Genomic DNA, 20094 nt, shown 5'->3' on the forward strand with positions numbered 1-20094 from the left:
TATTACTTATCTCAACCCTGTGTGTGGTGCCTCGAACCCAGCCACCGTACGATGGTCGCCGGCTCTCCACAGTTCGGAGGAGAGCCTACGACCATCGTACGTTGGCTGGGGCGAGGCAGCACACACAGGGTTGAGATAAGTAATATGTTTGACTTGGTACATTTGTACCGTGTATTTGAAAAATAATTATGGGGTCTTGCCGCTCTAGCTGTTGATTTTAGCCTTTGACAATGCCTATTTAGGCAAGCTCTTTTGTATTTGTTCTGAAGAAGGCGTGGTTACCCACGCTGAAACCTAGGTAAACACTAGGTAGTTTGTGCAATCGAGGCGGATTTTTTCATAATTATTTCGATACTTACGATTGCTGACGCGCTGCAATGCTTATACACGACGGGATGTCTAGAAGCATTGCGGGGTGGTTTGGAGTTCCAAAACTAATCATCAGTGATGCAAACGCGCGTAACAGGAAAACGTGGTGCCACGGCCATAGAACCTGGACAAAGGAGCAATGAAAGAGAGTCATTTGGTCGGCCGATACTCGTTTCACCCTGTTTTCAACTTCTGGCCGAGTTTACGTCCAAAGGGTGGAACATGGTGGCGGTTCGGTGATGATCCGGACAGTCATATCGTGATATTCTATGGGTCCCATGAGCACCTGCAAGGTCGCATTACTGCCAAGCATTATGTGACTATTTTGAATGATTTAAAAAACATTTTGAAAAATCGGAGAAAGAGCAGTGTCAAGGGACTATAGGGCACGAAATCTGGCTATTCACTTTGCCAACAACATATGAGAAAGCACCACAAAATGAAAACTATGAGAAGTTGTAGATTTGTAGCAGAATAGGTACCAAAATAAATGTCCAGTAGTATCATGTAAGTTAGAAAATAAAAAGTAGCCCACTGCAGATCTACATCTACATCTACATGGATACTCTGCAAATCACATTCAAGTGCCTGGCAGAGGGTTCATCGAACCACCTTCATAATTCTCTATTATTCCAGTCTCGTACAGCGCGTGGAAAGAATGAACACCCATATCTTTCTGTACGAGCTCTGATTTCCCTTGTTTTATCGTGGTGATCGTTCCTCCCTATGTGGGTCGGTGTCAACAAAATATTTTCGCATTCGGAGAAGGTTGATGATTGGAATTTCGTGAGAAGATTCCGTCGCAACGAAAAACGCCTTTCTTTAAATGATTTCCAGCCCAAATCTTTTATCATTTCTGTGACACTCTCTCCCATATTTCGCGATAATACAAAACCTGCTGCCTTTCTTTGAACTTTGTCGATGTACTCCGTCAATCCTACCTGGTAAGGATGCCACACGGCGCAGCAGTATTTTTAAAAAAGGACAGACAATCGTAGTGCAGGCAGTCTCCTTCGTAGGTCTGTTACATTTTATAAGTGTCCTGCCAATAAAACGCAGTCCCTGGTTAGCCTTCCCCACAACATTTTCTATGTGTTCCTTCCAATTTAAGTTGTTCGTAATTGTAGTACCTAGGTATGTAGTTGAATATACGGCTTTTAGCACAAAAACTGCTGAAACATGTCTAGGTGAAATAAAACAGAAGAAAGGTGTCTTGCATAAGGTGGAATTCCTCTTCCCATACGTATCAATATTCTGGGTAAAACTGGTGTACGACATTTGAAAATCTCGCAACACTTCACCATGGCGTCATTTTTTATTACCTCTTACATACTGAGGAATAAAGATAGTAGATGATGATTTATAGCATGTAATGTCTGTCAAGTTAATGTTCGGTAATTCTTAATCAACGAAATATACTCTTATGTCGGAGTCACAGGTTCGTCTTTATGGCAGAAAGTTACTGTTAAGAGTTCATATGTGTTCTGTACTACGGTCGCAGGTTCGAATCCTGCCTCGGGCATGGATGTCTGTGATGTCCTTAGGTTAGTTAGGTTTAACTAGTTCTAAGTTCTAGGGGACTAATGACCTCAGCAGTTGAGTCCCATAGTGCTCAGAGCCATTTGAACCATTTTTTGTTCTGTACGATTAGTCGTTTCTTTTGTGGTCACGTAACATTTGTTTCTCAGTCGGTTCACGATTCTGGCACAGTGCTTGTCTTCTGTGAGAAATGTTGGCCACCAAATGACAGAAGACAATACTTCCATTGGAGTCGTGTGCCTTCCTCGGAAGACTGAACGGTCGAGCCACACATGCCCTGGATAGTAGCTCGTAATAGCTGTATAAGAGATGTATTTCCTTTACCGCATAATAAGAAATGTTGTGCCATACTTCAAAAGTACAACCCAGCGAGGTGGCGCAGTGAATACCACACTAGACTCACATTCGGGAGAATGACGGTTCAGACCCGCGTCCGGCAATTCAGATTTAACTTTTCCGAGATTTCCTTACATCGCTCCAGGCTAATGTCGGGATGGTTCCTTTGAAAGGACACGGCCGATTTCCTTCCCCATCCTTGACACAACCAGAGCTTGCGTTCCAATGACCTCGACATCGATGAGACGTTAAACCCGATTTTCCTTCCTTCCTGTCTTCCTTCGACAGCACGCTGTCGGCCAGCTCTGGAACGACACAGTCTGAGGAGCTGGAGGCAGGTGGGGAGGGAAGTCACGTGGCCTCGCGGCTCGCTGCGGGCGCAGGATTGCGGCATCTCAGTGCACGTGCCGTCGCCACGGCCGGCTAAGGAGCGGCAAGGCCCGGCCTCGAAATCTCCGAACACAGCTGCCGTGGGTGCGCCTGCTGCCATCATGTCGGTGAGTAGCGGCACCTTCTTCAGCAATTACGTATAACCGTATATTGCAACAGCTGTTCATATCCTACACACTCACTAGGCCACACGTAACCGTTAACGGCAACACGTGGTGACTTCAGACTAAACAGGTACTGCGGTGACTAAGGAAAACGGATCGCACTGACAACGCTTTCAGGGCAGCTGTGCATATACTACCGAGTGGCTTAACATGTACTCGTAAAATGCCGTCAGTAGTGCAGCCTGGTGATATCCATAACCATGAAAATCCCTGAAAGTGGAGAACTGGGAAAATGTCACCAAACTGGTCGCATTCACCTGAAAGAGAGCTGATATTCAAAGCAGTACTATTTTGCTAGGACTAAAAAAGATCAGAATGGTTCAGAAAATGATTCAAATGGCTGTGAGCACTATGGGACTTAACATCTAAGGTCATCAGTCCCCTAGAACTTAGAACTACTTAAACCTAACTCACCTAAGGACAGCACACACATCCATGCCCGAGGCAGGATTCGAACCTGCGACCGTAGCGGTCGCGCGGTTCCAGACTAAAGCGCCTAGAGCCGCTCGGTCACACCGGCCACCCGATCAGAATGGAATTCTCGTTGCACTCTTAATGTTATCACCCTTTCTTTTGATGTCACCGAAAGTTGTTTTGACTTTCCTGTATGCTGAGTCTGTCCTTCCGATAATCATTTCTTCTTCGATGTCTTCATATTTTTCCTGCAGTCATATTGTCCTAGCATCTCTGCACTTGCTGTTTACTTCATTCCTCAGCGACTGGTAATTTTGTATTCCTGAGTTTCCCGGAACATTTTTGTACTTCCTCCTTTCATCGATCAATTGAAGTGTATCTTCACTTATCCATGGTTTCCTTCGAAGTTACTTTCTTTGAACCTATGTTTTTTTTCCAGCTTCAGTGATTGCCCCGTTTAGAGATGTCCATTCCTCTTCAACTGTACTGCCTACTGCGCTATTCCTTATTGCTGTATCTATAGCCTTAGAGAACTTCAGACGTATCTCGTGATTCCTTAGTTCCGTATCCCACTTCTTTGCCTATTGATTCTTCATGACTAATCTCTTAAACTTCAGCCTACTCTTAATCACTACTATATTGTGACCTGTGTCTATATCTGCTCCTGGATACACCTTACAATCCAGTATCTGATTGCGTAATCTTTGTCTGACCATGATGTAATATAACTGAAATCTTCACGTATCGCCCGGCCTTTGCCAAGAATACCTCCTCCTCTAGTGATTCTTAAACAGGGTATTCGCTATTATTAGCTGAAGCTTGTTACAAAACTCAATTAGTCTTTCTCCTCTCTACAACTGTATTACAGTCCCCCAAGACTATTAGATTTCCATCCCCCTTTCAATATACTCAGACACTTTCTCTATTTCCTCATCATCAGCTTGCGGCGACGGCATGTGTACCAGAACTATCGTTGTCGGTATTGGTTTGCTGTCGATTCCGATAAGTACAACCCTGTCAATGAACCGTTCACAGTAGCACACTCTCCGCCCTACCCTCCTATTTATAACGAATCGTATTTCTGTTACATCATTTTCTGTTGCTCTTGATATTACCCTATACTCATCTGACCAGAAATACTTGTCTTCTTTCCACTTCACTTCACTGACCCCTACTATATCTAAATTGATCCTTTGCATTTCCCTTTTCAGATTTTCTAGTTTCCCTACCAGCTTCAAGCTTCTGACATTGCACGCCCCGACTCCTAGAGCGTTATCCTTTCGTTGATTATTCGATCTTTTTCTCATGGTGACGTCCCCTTTGGGAGTCCCCTCCCGGAGATCCGAATGGGGGATCATTACGGAATCTTTTGCCAATAGAGAGAGCATGAGAGCATGACACTTCTTCGATTACAGGCCACATGTCCTATGGATACACGTTACGTATCTTTAACGCAGTGATTTCCATTGCCTTCTACATCCTCATGCCGTTGATAATTACCGATTTTTCAACCTTTAGGGGCAGTTTCCCGCCCCTTGGACAAGAGAGTGCCCTGAACCTCTATCCGATCCACCGCCATATTTGACAAGAACGATGGTAGATGAGGGTGACTTGTTATGCCGGAAGTCTTCGGCCGCTAATGCTGATTATTAATCAAAATTTAAACAACAGCGGGACTCGAACCCTGGACCAGAGACAGTTTGATTAAGGATCAAAGAGGTTACCCCTAGACCACAAGTTTCTACAAACCGTTTTTATGAAGATCTGTTAACATCATTTAACAAACATATACAAACGTCCTCTACTGACGTAAATTTCTTGCGTAACGAATGATGGAGCTACAAACGCGGTACGCTGCTTGCAGAGGGCAGTATACCAAATTGTCACTTAAGGCTAATGATTGAATAGTTTCACTTTTTATAGTAAAATCGGTAAAACGCAGTATATTAGCAACAAAATGGAAGATAAAGCGATCCACTGATAATAATGTGTTCTCACACAGTATCATGTCTAGTGTTCTCATCTTAACGGAAAGTTAATTACCTGGTGGGGCGTAGCGTCTGCTGCCTCAAAGTAGAAGACCATCGAAGAGCTAAACAAACTAGCATCTTTACACCAAAGCTTGCTCATTGTGGGGATGAACGTTAGATTACCTCAGTCGGAAGTGTATTTCCATCTCCTCGAGAAGGTCCATGAATCTGCCCTGAGCTTTATGAAACAACATTACACCAGACCTCAGAGAAGAAGCGGTGTGTCGACTCTCAAACACTCGGGCACCGAATCTGGATCACTCATTTGCAGCCCGCCTGTCCAAAGCTACATTCTCACCAAACTTGAACTCAAGTCTTCTATCTGTCTGTCCCAAGTAACAGGTATCACATTCTGGACATTTCATCCTGTACACGCCTGATTTGTAGTGCACATTTCTTTGATCAACATTATTAGCCAAAATATGCATAAGGTTGTTTGTAGCTGAAAAGGAAACCTTTCAGTTTTGTTTTTGAAAACCGATGCTGTTTTTGTGCTAAATGTGTCGTAGTGCGGCAGGCAAATGTATTTCATATTTGTATCTTCCTTTCTATTGTTACCTACAGGTTCTTTCACATTCCGATATTTTACTTGTGTAATGAAGGGTGGCAGTGGACTGGAAAGATGTTTACAGTGCTCATGACATGAATGAAAAATATAACACATTAATGAACAATGTCAACACCATGTTTGAAAACTGTTTTCCTCTAAAAGTTACTCAAATTAAACAGAAGTCTCTAATAAAACCATGGATTCCACAAGGAATAAAGATTTACTGTAAGGCAAAAAGGAAAATGTATCTGTCGATCATGAATTGCTCCAATGCTGATGATTTAGCTAAATACAAAGAATTCTGTAAAATATTAAAAAAGTAATTCAGACATTTAAACAAATGCACTACGAGAAGAAGATAGCAATCTCAGGGAACAAAATAAAAACAATATGGGATATAGTGAAAGAGGAGACTGGTAGAACCAGAAAGGAACGGGAGCAAATAGCACTAAGGGTAGAAGACACATTAGTAACCGACGCGCATAGTGTGGCAAATCTATATAACAAGTACTTTATATCCGTTACTGATAGAATGGGACTGTCAGGATCAGTAAATAATGCCCTTGAATATCTTAAACTAGCCTTTACAAATAGCTTCAGGTACATGAATATGTCACTCGCTTCACCAAAAGAAATAACTTCCATAATAAAATCTTTAAAAACAAAGCATTCTACTGGTTACGATGAAATATCAGCAAAGTTAATTAAGGCATGTTCTTGTGAGTTTAGTACAGTTCTAAGTTACTTGTGTAACCAGTCAATTATAACTGGGACATTTGCTGACTGGCTAAAATATGCAGATGTTAAGCCTCTATTCAAGAAAGGGGATAAAGAGATACCATCAAACTACAGACCGATTTCACTTTTGCCAGCATTCTCAAAAATTTTAGAAAAAGTAATGTACAGGCAGCTGCTCAACCATCTGACCGCAAATAACATATTATCAAGAACACAGTTTGGATTTCTGAAGGGTTCTGATATCGAGAAGGCCATTTACACCTATAGTGAAAATGTACTTAATTCATTAAATAACAAATTACAAGCAGCAGCTATTTTCCGTGATTTGTCATAGGCATTTGATTGTATGAACCACAATGTCCTTTCAAATAAATTAGAATTCTATGGTGTCATAGGCAGTGCTGCAAAATGGTTCAAGTCATACCTCGCTAACTGGAAACAAAGGGTGTCAGTGCACGGGACTAGTGAATTAAGTCGTCAGTCATCATCAGAATGGGAAGAAATTACATGTGGTGTCCCACAAGGATCCATCTTAGGGCCATTCCTTTTTCTTGTGTACCTTAATGATCTCTCATCAGTTACACTGCCAGAAGCAGAGTTCGTTTTGTTTGCAGATGACACAAGTACTGTAATAAATAGTATGTCGAGTGTAGTTCTAGAAAGATCTGCTAATTATATTTTCATGAATATTAATAAACGGGTTTAAAGCCAGCTCACTGACATTAAACTTCGAAAAGACTCACTGTATGCAATTCAGAACGAAGAAGAGCAGATAGAAGAGGTTGACAGTCTTAAATTCCTGGGATTACAACTTGATAATAAATTCAGTTGGGAGGAGCACACCACAGACCTGCAGAAACGCCTTAACAAATCTGTATCTGCAATTCGAGTGTTAGCAGACATAGGCGACATAAAAATGAAAAAGGTTGCATACTTTGCCTACTTTCATTCCATAATGTCATTTGGTATAATATTTTGGGGTAACTCTTCAAGTCAAAAGTTTTCAGAGCCCAAAAGCGTGTAATACGTATTATTTGTGGAGTAAATTCACGGACGTCCTGAGAAACCTCTTCAAAGAACTGGGTATACTAACTACTGCCTCTCAGCATATTTACTCCTTAATGAAATTTGTCCTAAATAATATATCTCTTTTTCCAACAAACAGCTCAGTTCATACATACAACACCAGGTACCAAAATGATCTGCACAAGGACTTAAAAGCACTTACTTTAGTTCAAAAAGGGGTCCACTACTCAGGAATACTCATCTTCAATAATTTGCCAGTGAACATAAAAAATTTAGTTACAAATAAAGATCAGTTTAAAAGGAGCCTGAAAGACTTACTAATGGCCAACTCCTTCTACTCCATTGACGAATTTTTTAATAGAAACAAATGATATATTGTATATATTCATATTACTGGTATTGTTATTTCAGCTTTAAAAAAAAATTGACATGTTCCACATCCACGAGGATCTCCTCAGCACGGATCTATGGAACGAAAAACTAATCTAATCTAATCTAACCTACTGCTGTACTTGTTGTAAACAACATCTCAGTTTCTTTCTACTCGTACGTCAGTAAACTTATATGGTGACGTGTACTGTAGCAACTTTGTTGGATGGTAACTCACGCAAATGGTATGTTGACTAGAATGGGGCATTGCTTATGGATAACGAGGCGGTTTAATTTTTGTTTTATGTAAATCAAATCTGGTGTTGTAATTTTCTTGTATTTCAGCACTGAAGACATCTATTTGTGGCTGACATCTGGATATGCAAGAACAATAAGAAACCAATGGGACTTCGTCTGATCGCTGTGTATCCTTCCTTCGTTAAAAATCGGTTCTGAACCGAGTTTGGCAGGACACGAGCTTTTAGAGGTTGTATTTTACAATAATGCAAAGCTTACTTCCAAGGCAGATGACATTTTAAAGCAGACAGGATGTACTGTTCTGAGACTCCCGCTATACCACTTAGATTTGAACGATACAGAGCTAATCTTGAATACAAGATACAAACGGAATTGAGAATGAATATTTACGCAGAGGTAGTTTAATTGGAAACGAAATAGAGAATATAATATTCAAGATTGGTCTAGAGACTGTATATGAATATGCAGCACATGACGACGAGAGTGATATTGAAACAGACATGGTGGATGAAACTGGAGAGGATTCCAGTGAAACAAATACTGCAGATGAGTAATTTGGCGTCCGCGCCTAGTGTGACTGACCATCTACTTGGTAACTGTAAACACCGTGGTTAGAGTCGTTTTCATCTTCTTATTGTAGCTTTGTCGTCTTCCCTTCCCTCCAAAAACCCGGTTATGCGCGAACTCAAGATAAGCCCAACGAAGCGTCCTCACTTTCACGAGCAGTAATACTGTGGGCGACTAATAGCTTGGCTGCAGTTAGCGACGTCCTTGTTGCTAACGTATATCCGTAGGTTGATTTGATGAAGTTCTGCACACCTCTCTATACTCATAGTAATCACGGCAGCCAACGTGCATTTTAACACGCTGGTATAGCTAAGTCTTGGATTCCCTAGCTTATGATGTCCTCTGTACCGCCACATTTCAGATGCAGTTCTATTCATGTCTCTGTTATCGTTCCCATTTCACTGCTACGTCCATACACTCCACACACGTATGTTCAGAAAAGACTTACTGACTCTTATTTGATATACCACTAACGAACCAAACAATGCTTCGTAATTGCTAAATATGTATGGCAAGTGGATATACACTACTGGCATTAAAATTGCTACTCCGAGAAGAAATGCAGATGATAAACGGATATTCATTGGACAGATATATTACACTAGAACGGAAATGTGATTACATTTTCACGCAATTTGGGTGCATAGATAGAGATATCAGTACCCAGAACAACCACCTCTGGCCGTAATAACGGCCATGATACGCCTGGGCATTGAGTCAAACAGATCTTGGATGGCGTGTACAGGTACAGTTGCACATGCAACTTCAACACGATACCACAGTTCATCAAGACTAATGACTGGCGTATTGTGTCGAGCCAGTTGCTCGGCCACCATTGACCAGACGTTTTCAGTTGGTGAGAGATCTGGAGAATGTGCTGGACAGGGCAGCGGTCGAACATTTTCTGTATCCAGAAAGGCCCGACCTGAAATATGCGGTAGTGCTGAAATGTAGGGTTTCGCAGGGATCGAATGAAGGGTAGAGCCACGGGTCGTAGCACATCTGAAACGGAACGTCCACTGTTCAAAGTGCCGTCAATGTGAAAAAGAGGTGACCGAGACGTGAAACCAATGGTACCCCATACCATCACGCCGGGTGATACGCCAGTATGGCGATGACGAATACACGCTTCCAATGTGCGGTCACCGCGATGTCGCCAAACACGGATGCGACCATCATGATACTGTAAACAGAACCTGGATTCATCCGAAAAAATTACGTTTTGCCATTCGTGCACCCAGGTTCGTCGTTGAGTACACAATCGCAGGCGCTCCTGTCTGTGATGCAGCGTCAAGGGTATCCGCAGCCATGGCCTTCTAGCTGATAGTCCATGCTGCTGCAAACGTCGTTGAACTGTTCGAGCAGATGGTTGATGTCTTGCTAACGTCCCCATCTGTTTACTCGAGGGATCGAGACGTGGATGCACGATCCGTTACAGCCATGCGGATAAGATGCCTGTCATCTCGACTGCTATTGATACGAGGCCGTTGGGATCCAGCGCGGCGTTCCGTATTATCCTCCTGAACCGACTGATTCCATATTCTGCTAACAGTCATTGGATCTCGACCAACGCGAGCAGCAATGTCGCGATACGATAAACCGCAGTCGCGATAGGCTACAATCCGACCTTTATCAAAGTCGGAAACGTGACGGTACGCATTTCTCCTCCTTACACGAGGCATCACAACAACATTTCACCAGGGAACGCCGGTCAACTGCTGTTTGTGTATGAGAAATCGGTTGGAAACTTTCCTCATGTCAGCACGTTGTAGGTGTCGCCACCGGCGCCAACCTTGTGTGAATGCTCTGAAAAGCTAATCATTTGCATATCACAGAATCTTCTTCCTGTCGGTTAAATTTCAAGTCTGTAGGACGTCATCTTCGTGGTGTAGCAATTTTAATGGCCAGTAGTGTATGTCCTAATCTCCCTTCCCTTCTGTCCAGCTCCTCTTCCCCCTTCCCCTTGTCCATGTCCTTTCTCTTCTCCACTCTCTGACTATTACCTCGTCTCCCCTCTCTATGTCCACCTCCCCCTCCTCCTATTTCCCTCCACTTATTCCTCCAACCTCGGTCCATCTCTTCTTTGCCCCCCCCCCCTCCCACCACTCTTTCCTGTCCATCATTCTTTCCCTCTCTCTCTGATCTGGAGCCTTCTTCATTGTTATTGCCAACGGACCCTTGATTGGGAATCAAAGTAGCTTGAATGAAGAGACCTCTCTTGCCGCTGGATCTGTGACGAGATTTTGCATACTTTTAAGCTGCAAATGGGTAGTTTCGGACGATTCAAATTGCGTATTACTCAAATCTTAAGCCTATAAGACATGAAGACAACCTTCCTGTGTTCTTGTAAAAACGGCTGCAAGAAAGAAAGAAAAACATCAGGTAGTTTTACAGAGACACATCAACTGATTCAGAAAGCCTACTGTGATAGTGCTTAAGCCGTACGCGGTATTACGAATAGTTCGCTTAAAAATGGTCTGACGGAATTTAAAGATGACCCTCGTTCAAGACGCCCTTCGACCTCTAACGACGACGCTCATGTCGGGAACGTCAACGAAACTGTGTGTGCCAATCGAAGACTGACTCTCCGAGAGATTGCAGAAAAATGCATCGCGTTACCGCCAAGTTTGTTCCACGGTTCAAGAGTCAAGACTAGAAAGACCATCGCCTCGCAAGAGCTTTTGGATCGCGCAAATGAGAACGAGAAATTCCTTAAGAGAATCATGACAGTGATGAGGAGTGAGTCTATGGTTATGATGTTGAGACCAAGCTATATATATGCAAGAATCTGAAATAAACTGTTCAACAAAATTTCGAGATTTTTGGTAAAAATCGTAGCCAATGACTTGTGTTTAAATAGCAGTATAGATGTTATTGTATTTCTCTTATTCAGACGCGCTTTTATTACTATTGCAAGTCATAATTTTATGGATTTTACGTCTGCCACTGTCAGTTATCTTGCTGCCAAAAGTAGTCTAACGCGTATGTGGCTTTTAGTGTCCTATTTTCTAACCTATACTCATGTGAAACTCGGTTACGATACCAAGAAGGAGTGCTAGCTAGTTGAAATAAGACAGTGAAAAATGTCAAAGGGGCACTCGTTCAAAAAACTTCATAGAATTCTACTTAACTAATTTGGAGGAGTGAAGGCTTGATGATTGATTTTAACTTTTCCTCGAAAGAAAAGTCTATTTCTCATAGCATCATCTAGCTTTGTGTTTTCAGGATAACAGGAAAGACACTAGTTGTACAAAGCGCAAAAGTATGTGCCTGATCTGGTGGCAGTTATGAAAATTGTTGTTGGGCCTGTAAGTTTCTTGTTTATTCTTACTTCTAGCTTGAAACTAAAATAGGCGTAATAAAGGATATCAGCGCAATGGTGTGTTATGGGGACCAATGGTTATTCTCTTACTAGGTTTCTTTCATCCAGCATTGTTTATTGCTTTATATGACCTTATCTTGAATAACTTGATCGACATGATTTACCACCGCAGGTATAGCATGTTAACTTATCGCGGCAGCCTATAGCGTGGCATATAGTTAACCTTATAGCCGCCAATTTCCAGCGCCATGGAAGCAACGAGACTACCAATCGTAAAAATTCGACTCACGAGCCTAGCGAAGACTAAGTGTGCTCGTTTCCCTTGCATTTCATAATCTCCTGTAGCCAGTTTTTTGGTGTACACGCAGGGACAGGAAGCCACAACTTCCACTGTTACATAAGGATTTTGTGGTTACCTCCACACCACTTGGTGACTGGAACTTCCATCCTGTCGTCTACGCGGAGACTAAAGAGGTTAGAAGTCAGTCCACATTTTTGTTTTGTTTTTTCCATTATCGTTAACGTGATCGGCATTAACGAAATATCGATTTAAAGCGAGAAAGTGAGAAATAGATTCCAAGTACTCTTACGTTCCACAATATTTATCACCGTGGTGAGGAAGACTAAACCGTTTGATAATACTTTTGCTTGACTGATCCTTTAAATCTGTCATAGATTAGAAACGGTGATATTGTAGAAAGCCGAAGTTTTAACGATTCAAAACGTGTGGATCTTGTTTGATAAGGTAAAACCATTTGATATGGAGGAGGATATTTTCCAACGATATCCACTTAGAATTATTGGCGACTGGTACCAAAGCCCATTTGAAAGCCACACGATAATTTTCGTAAAATTCAAGTATACTTAAGAATTTGAGACACAACTTACTGCATTATAATATGTAGGTTACAGTGAGACTATAAAGCCAAGCTTTGTTGACTACAGTTACTAATTTTAAGCAAACGTGTGGTCATAAACTCATTTGATGACTATCCTATCAATCGAGAATGGGAACCGTGTAGATATGCATTTGTGCCGAAGACTTTGTAACTATTATTCTGGGGAATAGTAAATGAGTATTCAGATAATATTTCCTTTGGACACTGTTACTGTGAGTTACTGTCACGTCGAACTGCTTCACTTCATTGAGAACGGAATAATTAAATCCATCATGGTATCTATCCAAAAACATTTTTCCCGTGAAGTAATGCTGTATGATAGTACCGTAATGATCTTTTGTGGTGTGTATTCTAAAACCTGTGCATAAATAGTCGGTAAAAAATGAACCCAGGGTTAATGTGTTAAACGTGGACACTTTGAGGCGTAAAGTACAAATTGTAAATGACCCCTTCGAGAACACGGTATGATGAGGAACGAGAAACAATGTAGAGAATCAAAAATTACTTACCGCTTATCTTCCAAAAGAAACAAACAGCGAACGACTCCTGCATGTGTGCACCGAATTTTAATGGGTGATATAAGCATATTTGGCTTGCTGATCTTGTAACACATGGCCGAGAGAGATGAGAGAGGTGATCCGAATTGTGGAAGTGGAGATTTGCGTTGTTGTGTACGATCTCGGGACTGTCAGTGTTACAGTATGTAGTTCAGTATCGCGTATGTCTGGTGACTGTGTGTAGTATATTTACTAAAAGCCCCTCAAAGCCAAAACTAACGCAGACAACGGCTTATGATGAAAAATACGACTAAATTACCATGAAGATTACGCTGGAAATCCTCGAGACGCGATGTAGATATTGGAATACAGTTTTGAGTGACACATGACGGAAATATTATTCTGCACTATAAACAGCAGCGGAAGTTCAATTAAGAGTTCAAAGTGGACGAAACAAGATTACATACCCCGTGATCATAAAGTGTTGCCTTTCAGGTTGATGCTTCGTTTGGTAATGTGGGCTTTCTTCGTTAATTTTACTGACGGGATCTTAAGACGTTTTCTTCACAGTAACAGTATCATCTGGAAACAATGTCCCAGCGAATACCCTGTTCTTCACCTTCATATACGAAGTGTTATAATTATGTACCGCATCCGCCTTCCCGGGGGAGAGTCTACGGACCAATTGCATGCGTCTTGCATTGTGTGTTTGGGCTGAAACAGAGGATGCCGAAAGAAATGGAATGCATTACTTCCAGCCGCGCAGGGCATTGTAGTATCGCAGTGGCGAAACTTAAAAATTTGTGCCGGCCCTGAATTGGAACCCGGACTCACCACTTCTCGTGAGAGTTACCTCAACCGCTTCGGCCATTCGGTCACAGTCCATAACCGACATAAATTTCCAAATCATCGCACGCTGCAATGCGGCGTCCCGCATCCATTAAGCCCCTACACGCAAGTTATTGATTCCCGTAGGAGTTCGGACAGTATTAATGCATCCACACCAAAATAAACGTCTAAGAGCCACCACGCATTTACAAAAATGGGTGATTTAATCGGACATGCCCGACTCAAAAATATAAAAGGCTAGTGTTGGTAGACCTGGTGGTGTAAGGTCAGTGTGAGCATCAGTCTGCCTTTCCGTTATGTCTTCTGTCTAGTTAGAGCAATGTTGGAAATTCTTTCCCGGTTCACGTCTTCATCGTTCACGTTTTTACAGAGTCAAAGACGTCTTGAGTCGTGTTTTCGCACAACATGTTCCGCTATCCTTTGTCAACATTTCACGATCCCGAAAAAATGGGACGTAAATATCACCTGGGAGTGGCATAAGCGGAGGACGAAATGGAAGACAGCAAGAAGACCACCATTTTCTCCACTCCCCGTCGATGTACATCTTTCAGACCTACGTGATCCGCCTGCCCAATGCTCCATTGGGTTAGGGGGGTAGCAGTTCAAGGTCATCGTTGCCGATTAGAAACTTTTTGTGACGTTGCCTTCACTAGGCCGCTAGTCGAAGTAATTGAATTCATGAACGTGTAATTCATTTTCCTAAGCCGGCTGCAGGTGGCCGAGCGCTTCTAGGCGCTTCAGTCTGGAACCGCGTGACAGCTACGGTCGCAGGTTCGAATCCTACCTCGGGCATGGATGTGTGTGATGTCCTTAGGTTAGTTAGGTTTAAGTAGTTCTAAGTTCTAGGGGACTGATGACCTGAGATGTTAAGTCCCATAGTGCTCAGAGCCATTTTGAACCATTTTCCTAAAGAACAAATTGCTTATGTAACATGTGCCTAGATGAGCGTGTAGCGTTGAGCATTAACGCAAGGGGAGAAGGAGTTTTGTTTGCAAACTTAACGACTTGAAAACCGAACTTGCAAGTCATTTTATTTATTTTTTCTATAAAAACTTTTTGCACTGCATAGATACGCTGTTCAGCCACAACATTATGACCACCGACCTACTATCGGTATAAACCTGTCCAGGTGACAGGGTGTCGACAGCAGCGTCTCTTGGCGAGGAATGACTGCTGCTCAGAAACACGCACGATGCATATAGTATCAATGAGCGTGCTGTCCGTGTGCAGAATGGGGAAGACGCGCTATCTACACTCCTGGAAATGGAAAAAAAACACATTGACACCCACCATACTTGCTCCGGACACTGCGAGAGGGCTGTACAAGCAATGATCACACGCACGGCACAGCGGACACACCAGGAACCGCGGTGTTGGCCGTCGAATGGCGCTAGCTGCGCAGCATTTGTGCACCGCCGCCGTCAGTGTCAGCCAGTTTGCCGTGGCATACGGAGCTCCATCGCAGTCTTTAACACTGGTAGCATGCCGCGACAGCGTGGACGTGAACCGTATGTGCAGTTGACGGACTTTGAGCGAGGGCGTATAGTGAGCATGCGGGAGGCCGGGTGGACGTACCGCCGAATTGCTCAACACGTGGGGCGTGAGGTCTCCACAGTACATCGATGTTGTCGCCAGTGGTCGGCGGAAGGTGCACGTGCCCGTCGACCTGGGACCGGACAGCAGCGACGCACGGATGCACGCCAAGACCGTAGGATCCTACGCAGTGCCGTAGGGGACCGCACCGCCATATCCCAGCAAATTAGGGACACTGTTGCTCCTGGGGTATCGGCGAGGACCATTCGCAACCGTCTCCATGAAGCTGGGCTACGGTCCCGCACACCGTTAGGCCGTCTTCCGCTCACGCCCCAACATCGTGCAGCCCGCCTCCAGTGGTGTCGCGACAGGCGTGAATGGAGGGACGAATGGAGACGTGTCGTCTTCAGCGACGAGAGTCGCTTCTGCCTTGGTGCCAATGATGGTCGTATGCGTTTTTGGCGCCGTGCATGTGAGCGCCACAATCAGGACTGCATACGACCGAGGCACACAGGGCCAACACCCGGCATCATGGTGTGGGGAGCGATCTCCTACACTTGCCGTACACCACTGGTGATCGTCGAGGGGACACTGAATAGTGCACGGTACATCCAAACCGTCATCGAACCCATCTTTCTACCATTCCTAGACCGGCAAGGGAACTTGATGTTCCAACAGGACAGTGCACGTCCGCATGTATCCCGTGCCACCCAACGTGCTCTAGAAGGTGTAAGTCAACTACCCTGGCCAGCAAGATCTCCGGATCTGTCCCCCATTGAGCATGTTTGGGACTGGATGAAGCGTCGTCTCACGGTGTCTGCACGTCCAGCACGAACGCTGGTCCAACTGAGGCGCCAGGTGGAAATGGCATGGCAAGCCGTTCCACAGGACTACATCCAGCATCTCTACGATCGTCTCCATGGGAGAATAGCAGCCTGCATTGCTGCGAAAGGTGGATATACACTGTACTAGTGCCGACATTGTGCATGCTCTGTTGCCTGTGTCTATGTGCCTGTGGTTCTGTCAGTGTGATCATGTGATGTATCTGACCCCAGGAATGTGTCAATAAAGTTTCCCCTTCCTGGGACAATGAATTCACGGTGTTCTTATTTCAATTTCCAGGAGTGTATCTGAGTTTGACCGACGGCAGACTTCGGTGGCCCGGAGGCTCAGCTCCAGCATTTCGGAGACAGCACACACTTGTCGGGTGTTCGAGGAGTGCCGTACTGAGTGTGTTTAGCACATGAGACCTTGGACGTAGTAGGCTGGGTAGACTGGCAAAACTGGACAGACGGAACTAACATCAGTATTTAATGCTGGGCAGAGTACAAGTGTGTCTGAATAGTGCACCGAACACTCCTATGACGACGCTTGCATTTGCCAATGTTAACACCACGACATCGGCAACTACGACTGAAATGGGCACGTGACCATCGGCACTGGACGTGACATAGCTTTGCATAGTCTAACGAATCCTCATACTTTCTTCATCATACTGATGGGAGGGCGCGAATCCGTCGTCTTCACGGGGAAAATCTGTTTGACATCTGTACTGTAGGACGGAGACAAGCTGGCGGTGGCTCCATTACGCTCTGAGGATATTTTACGTTGGCATCCATGAGTCCATTGTAGCTCGTGCAAGGCATCATGATGGCCAAGGCGCATCGTACAGTGACTGAGGACTACGTACACCCCTTCGTGACGATCATGTTTCCCCCAACTCGCCAGATCTGAACCGGAACGCCCACATCTGGGATGGGATTGAACGTGGCGCCAGAGCTCGTCGCCCCACTCCCCGCAATTAACGGGACCTAGATGACTTGTATGTGCAGATGTGGTGCAGGGACCTACCAAACCTCATTGCTTCCATGCAATGACGCGTCGCCGCTGTATACATGCAGAAGGTGGACATGCCGGCTATTTGGTAGGTGGTCATAATGTTCTGGCTGACCAGAGTACACAGGTAACTTATTTCCTGAACAATGCATACTTCAGACTTGTGTCAAAAAACGTTTCCTCAGCAACAGTTGTCCAGAATGTGGACGGTATTTATCTGAGGTCTAAGCTGCTATATCACGCCACTTTCGTATTAGCTGTAAAGTATATACCTGTAAGCATATTTTGTCTGCAGGCGATCTGCTACGTACTATGGACGCTGTTCGTAGTGGCATCCCTGGCTGATGCGGGCATCAGATGCGACTGCTCCATAAATGGTGTCACATACAGCCTCGTAGGTATCAACTGTGCCAGACCTAACACGGTGAGTTTCGTTTCGTTTCTTTCAGTAACTGTAGTTGCTCTCACTATATAGGGGCAATAGAAAATGATACAATTTTTGTATGTTACTTCCTATTACAAACATCACTGGATAAAATAAATTCAGGCTTGTCAACCAGCCGTATGAATAACAGTGGTACAAATAATTTCATGAGATTTCAATTTGAGCTCTCCGAAACCTAAAGACGTAAAGAATAGAAATAATTGTTAAGTTCATAAATCCTTTCATTTAATATGCATCTTACACAATCCTTAAATTGCATTTTCACGTAACAACCACTGCACATTTTTTGAGTCAGTATAGGGGGACCTGTTTCGTCCTAATGTTTCGACGACAGTATCACCACCGTTTGGGCTTCACAGCTGTCCGCGAAAGTCTTCCCAAACGCGTAGACAGGCAGCTTTGAAGGCTAATTAAGACTTTTCGTGTGAAATGTAGACTCTACGATGGGCGCATCAAACGTCTTTGACAAGGCAGAGGAAGCGGCTATTCGGATAACTTGCGGCTTGAATATGGCTCTGTTTTAGGTACGAACACCCTAAATACAAAGGTGTTTAATTGTCTGCTGTGGCGGAACAAAGACTAAACAAGCTACCCCTGGAGAACTTCCGTTCTTGAAGTGAATATAATAATGTACACTAAGTAGTAGGAACAGAAAACTGAAGTGAATATGAACGAAGTCCCAACTATCGACTGGAATATACAGAGTTTAAACGATAAGTGCTTACAACGTAAGAAACTGGTGTTTGTAAAATCGAGAGAAATAGATTGAGAAAGAACACGTGTGGTCCATCAAGCCGGAAAACAGAAAAATTGACCACCTAAGCCATAACATATGAGTGCTGAGCTACATTGTTGCTAAAATTGTCCTTGAATATTACTTGTTCTTGCACTTACAAACTATAAATTTGACGTTTATGTAAATTTTACGTCAAGCTATTCTGACTTTTAACAGCATAATATCAAAACTTAACTTGCTTTGTTTCTCTGGCCTTCTTACTGCAAAACTATTTTCTTAAGTTTAGATCGAATTATAACAGTAATTAGCTTTTACATAGCGTTTAAAAAAGGCCGTTTTTCTTTCATTGTACTCATGGGAAAGTTTAAATTAACGTTGCTATCGAAATAGCCGACTAATTCGGAGCCGTAAGATAGCGAGAGACTAATCAGAATCTCGCAGTAGCTTAGGTGACTTTCGTAGGCGAAATTGAGGGTGTTTCCTCGGCTTGACAGGCCACAAGTACCCTGTATCAAATAGTTCGCCTCCACAGTTGTACGTTGTAAACATTGACCGTTTAACCCTGCGTATCACAAAAATCGGCTAGACGCCAACGGTGATGGTGTTTTCACTGCCGTAAAAAAATAGTTAATGTGATTATCACATAATATAAATGTCAATAACCTCGGTAAAGATAAGCAGTAAAGGTGAATCAAATCGATTGTTTTTATAGACTATCTGTCATAGGAGCCATGGTAGCTCTTTTATCAGCTATGGAATGGAATACTATCAAATCTGAAATTAATTCTAACAGAGAGAGAAGTGGCTCGTGAGGAAAACGCCCTAGATCTCCCACTAACTACGAGGGTAATCCCAAAATTAAGGTCTCCTACTTTTTTTATATGTACATAGACCTGTTTATTTCTACAATGGTTTACATCAGTTTACAGCTTGAACATTTAGCTATTTTTCGACATAATCACCGTTTCTGTCGATCCATTTTTGTAGACGCTGTTTCAGTTTTTGTATGCCCTTGTCATACTAGCTAGCGCCCATCCTGTTCAGAAAGTTATTAACCTCTACCTTCACCTCATCGTCGGAGCTGAATCGCTTTCCGGCCAAATATTCTGTTAACAAAGGGAACAGAAGATAGTCACTATGCTCCAAGTCAGGACTTCAGGGTGGGTGGGTGGTTACGTTCCACTGAAACTGTTGCAGGAGAGCAACGGTTTGCCGAGCGATGCATGG

The 20094-nt window shown here is 43.4% G+C and overlaps 1 protein-coding gene across 1 annotated transcript in view; it reads left to right on the forward strand.

The window, feature by feature from the left end:
- Positions 1 to 2630: 2630 nt before the first annotated feature.
- LOC124594090 overlaps positions 2631 to 20094 on the forward strand; it is a 65239-nt gene continuing 47775 nt past the window's right edge. The window contains exons 1-2 of the mRNA XM_047132441.1: positions 2631 to 2741; positions 17982 to 18110. Of these exons, the coding sequence (XP_046988397.1) occupies positions 2736 to 2741; positions 17982 to 18110 (135 nt within the window). The 5' untranslated portion in view covers positions 2631 to 2735. The remainder of the gene's footprint in view (positions 2742 to 17981; positions 18111 to 20094) is intronic.

Source organism: Schistocerca americana, chromosome 2 (genome assembly GCF_021461395.2).
Source record: "Schistocerca americana isolate TAMUIC-IGC-003095 chromosome 2, iqSchAmer2.1, whole genome shotgun sequence".
NCBI classification, from domain to species: Eukaryota; Metazoa; Arthropoda; class Insecta; order Orthoptera; family Acrididae; genus Schistocerca; species Schistocerca americana.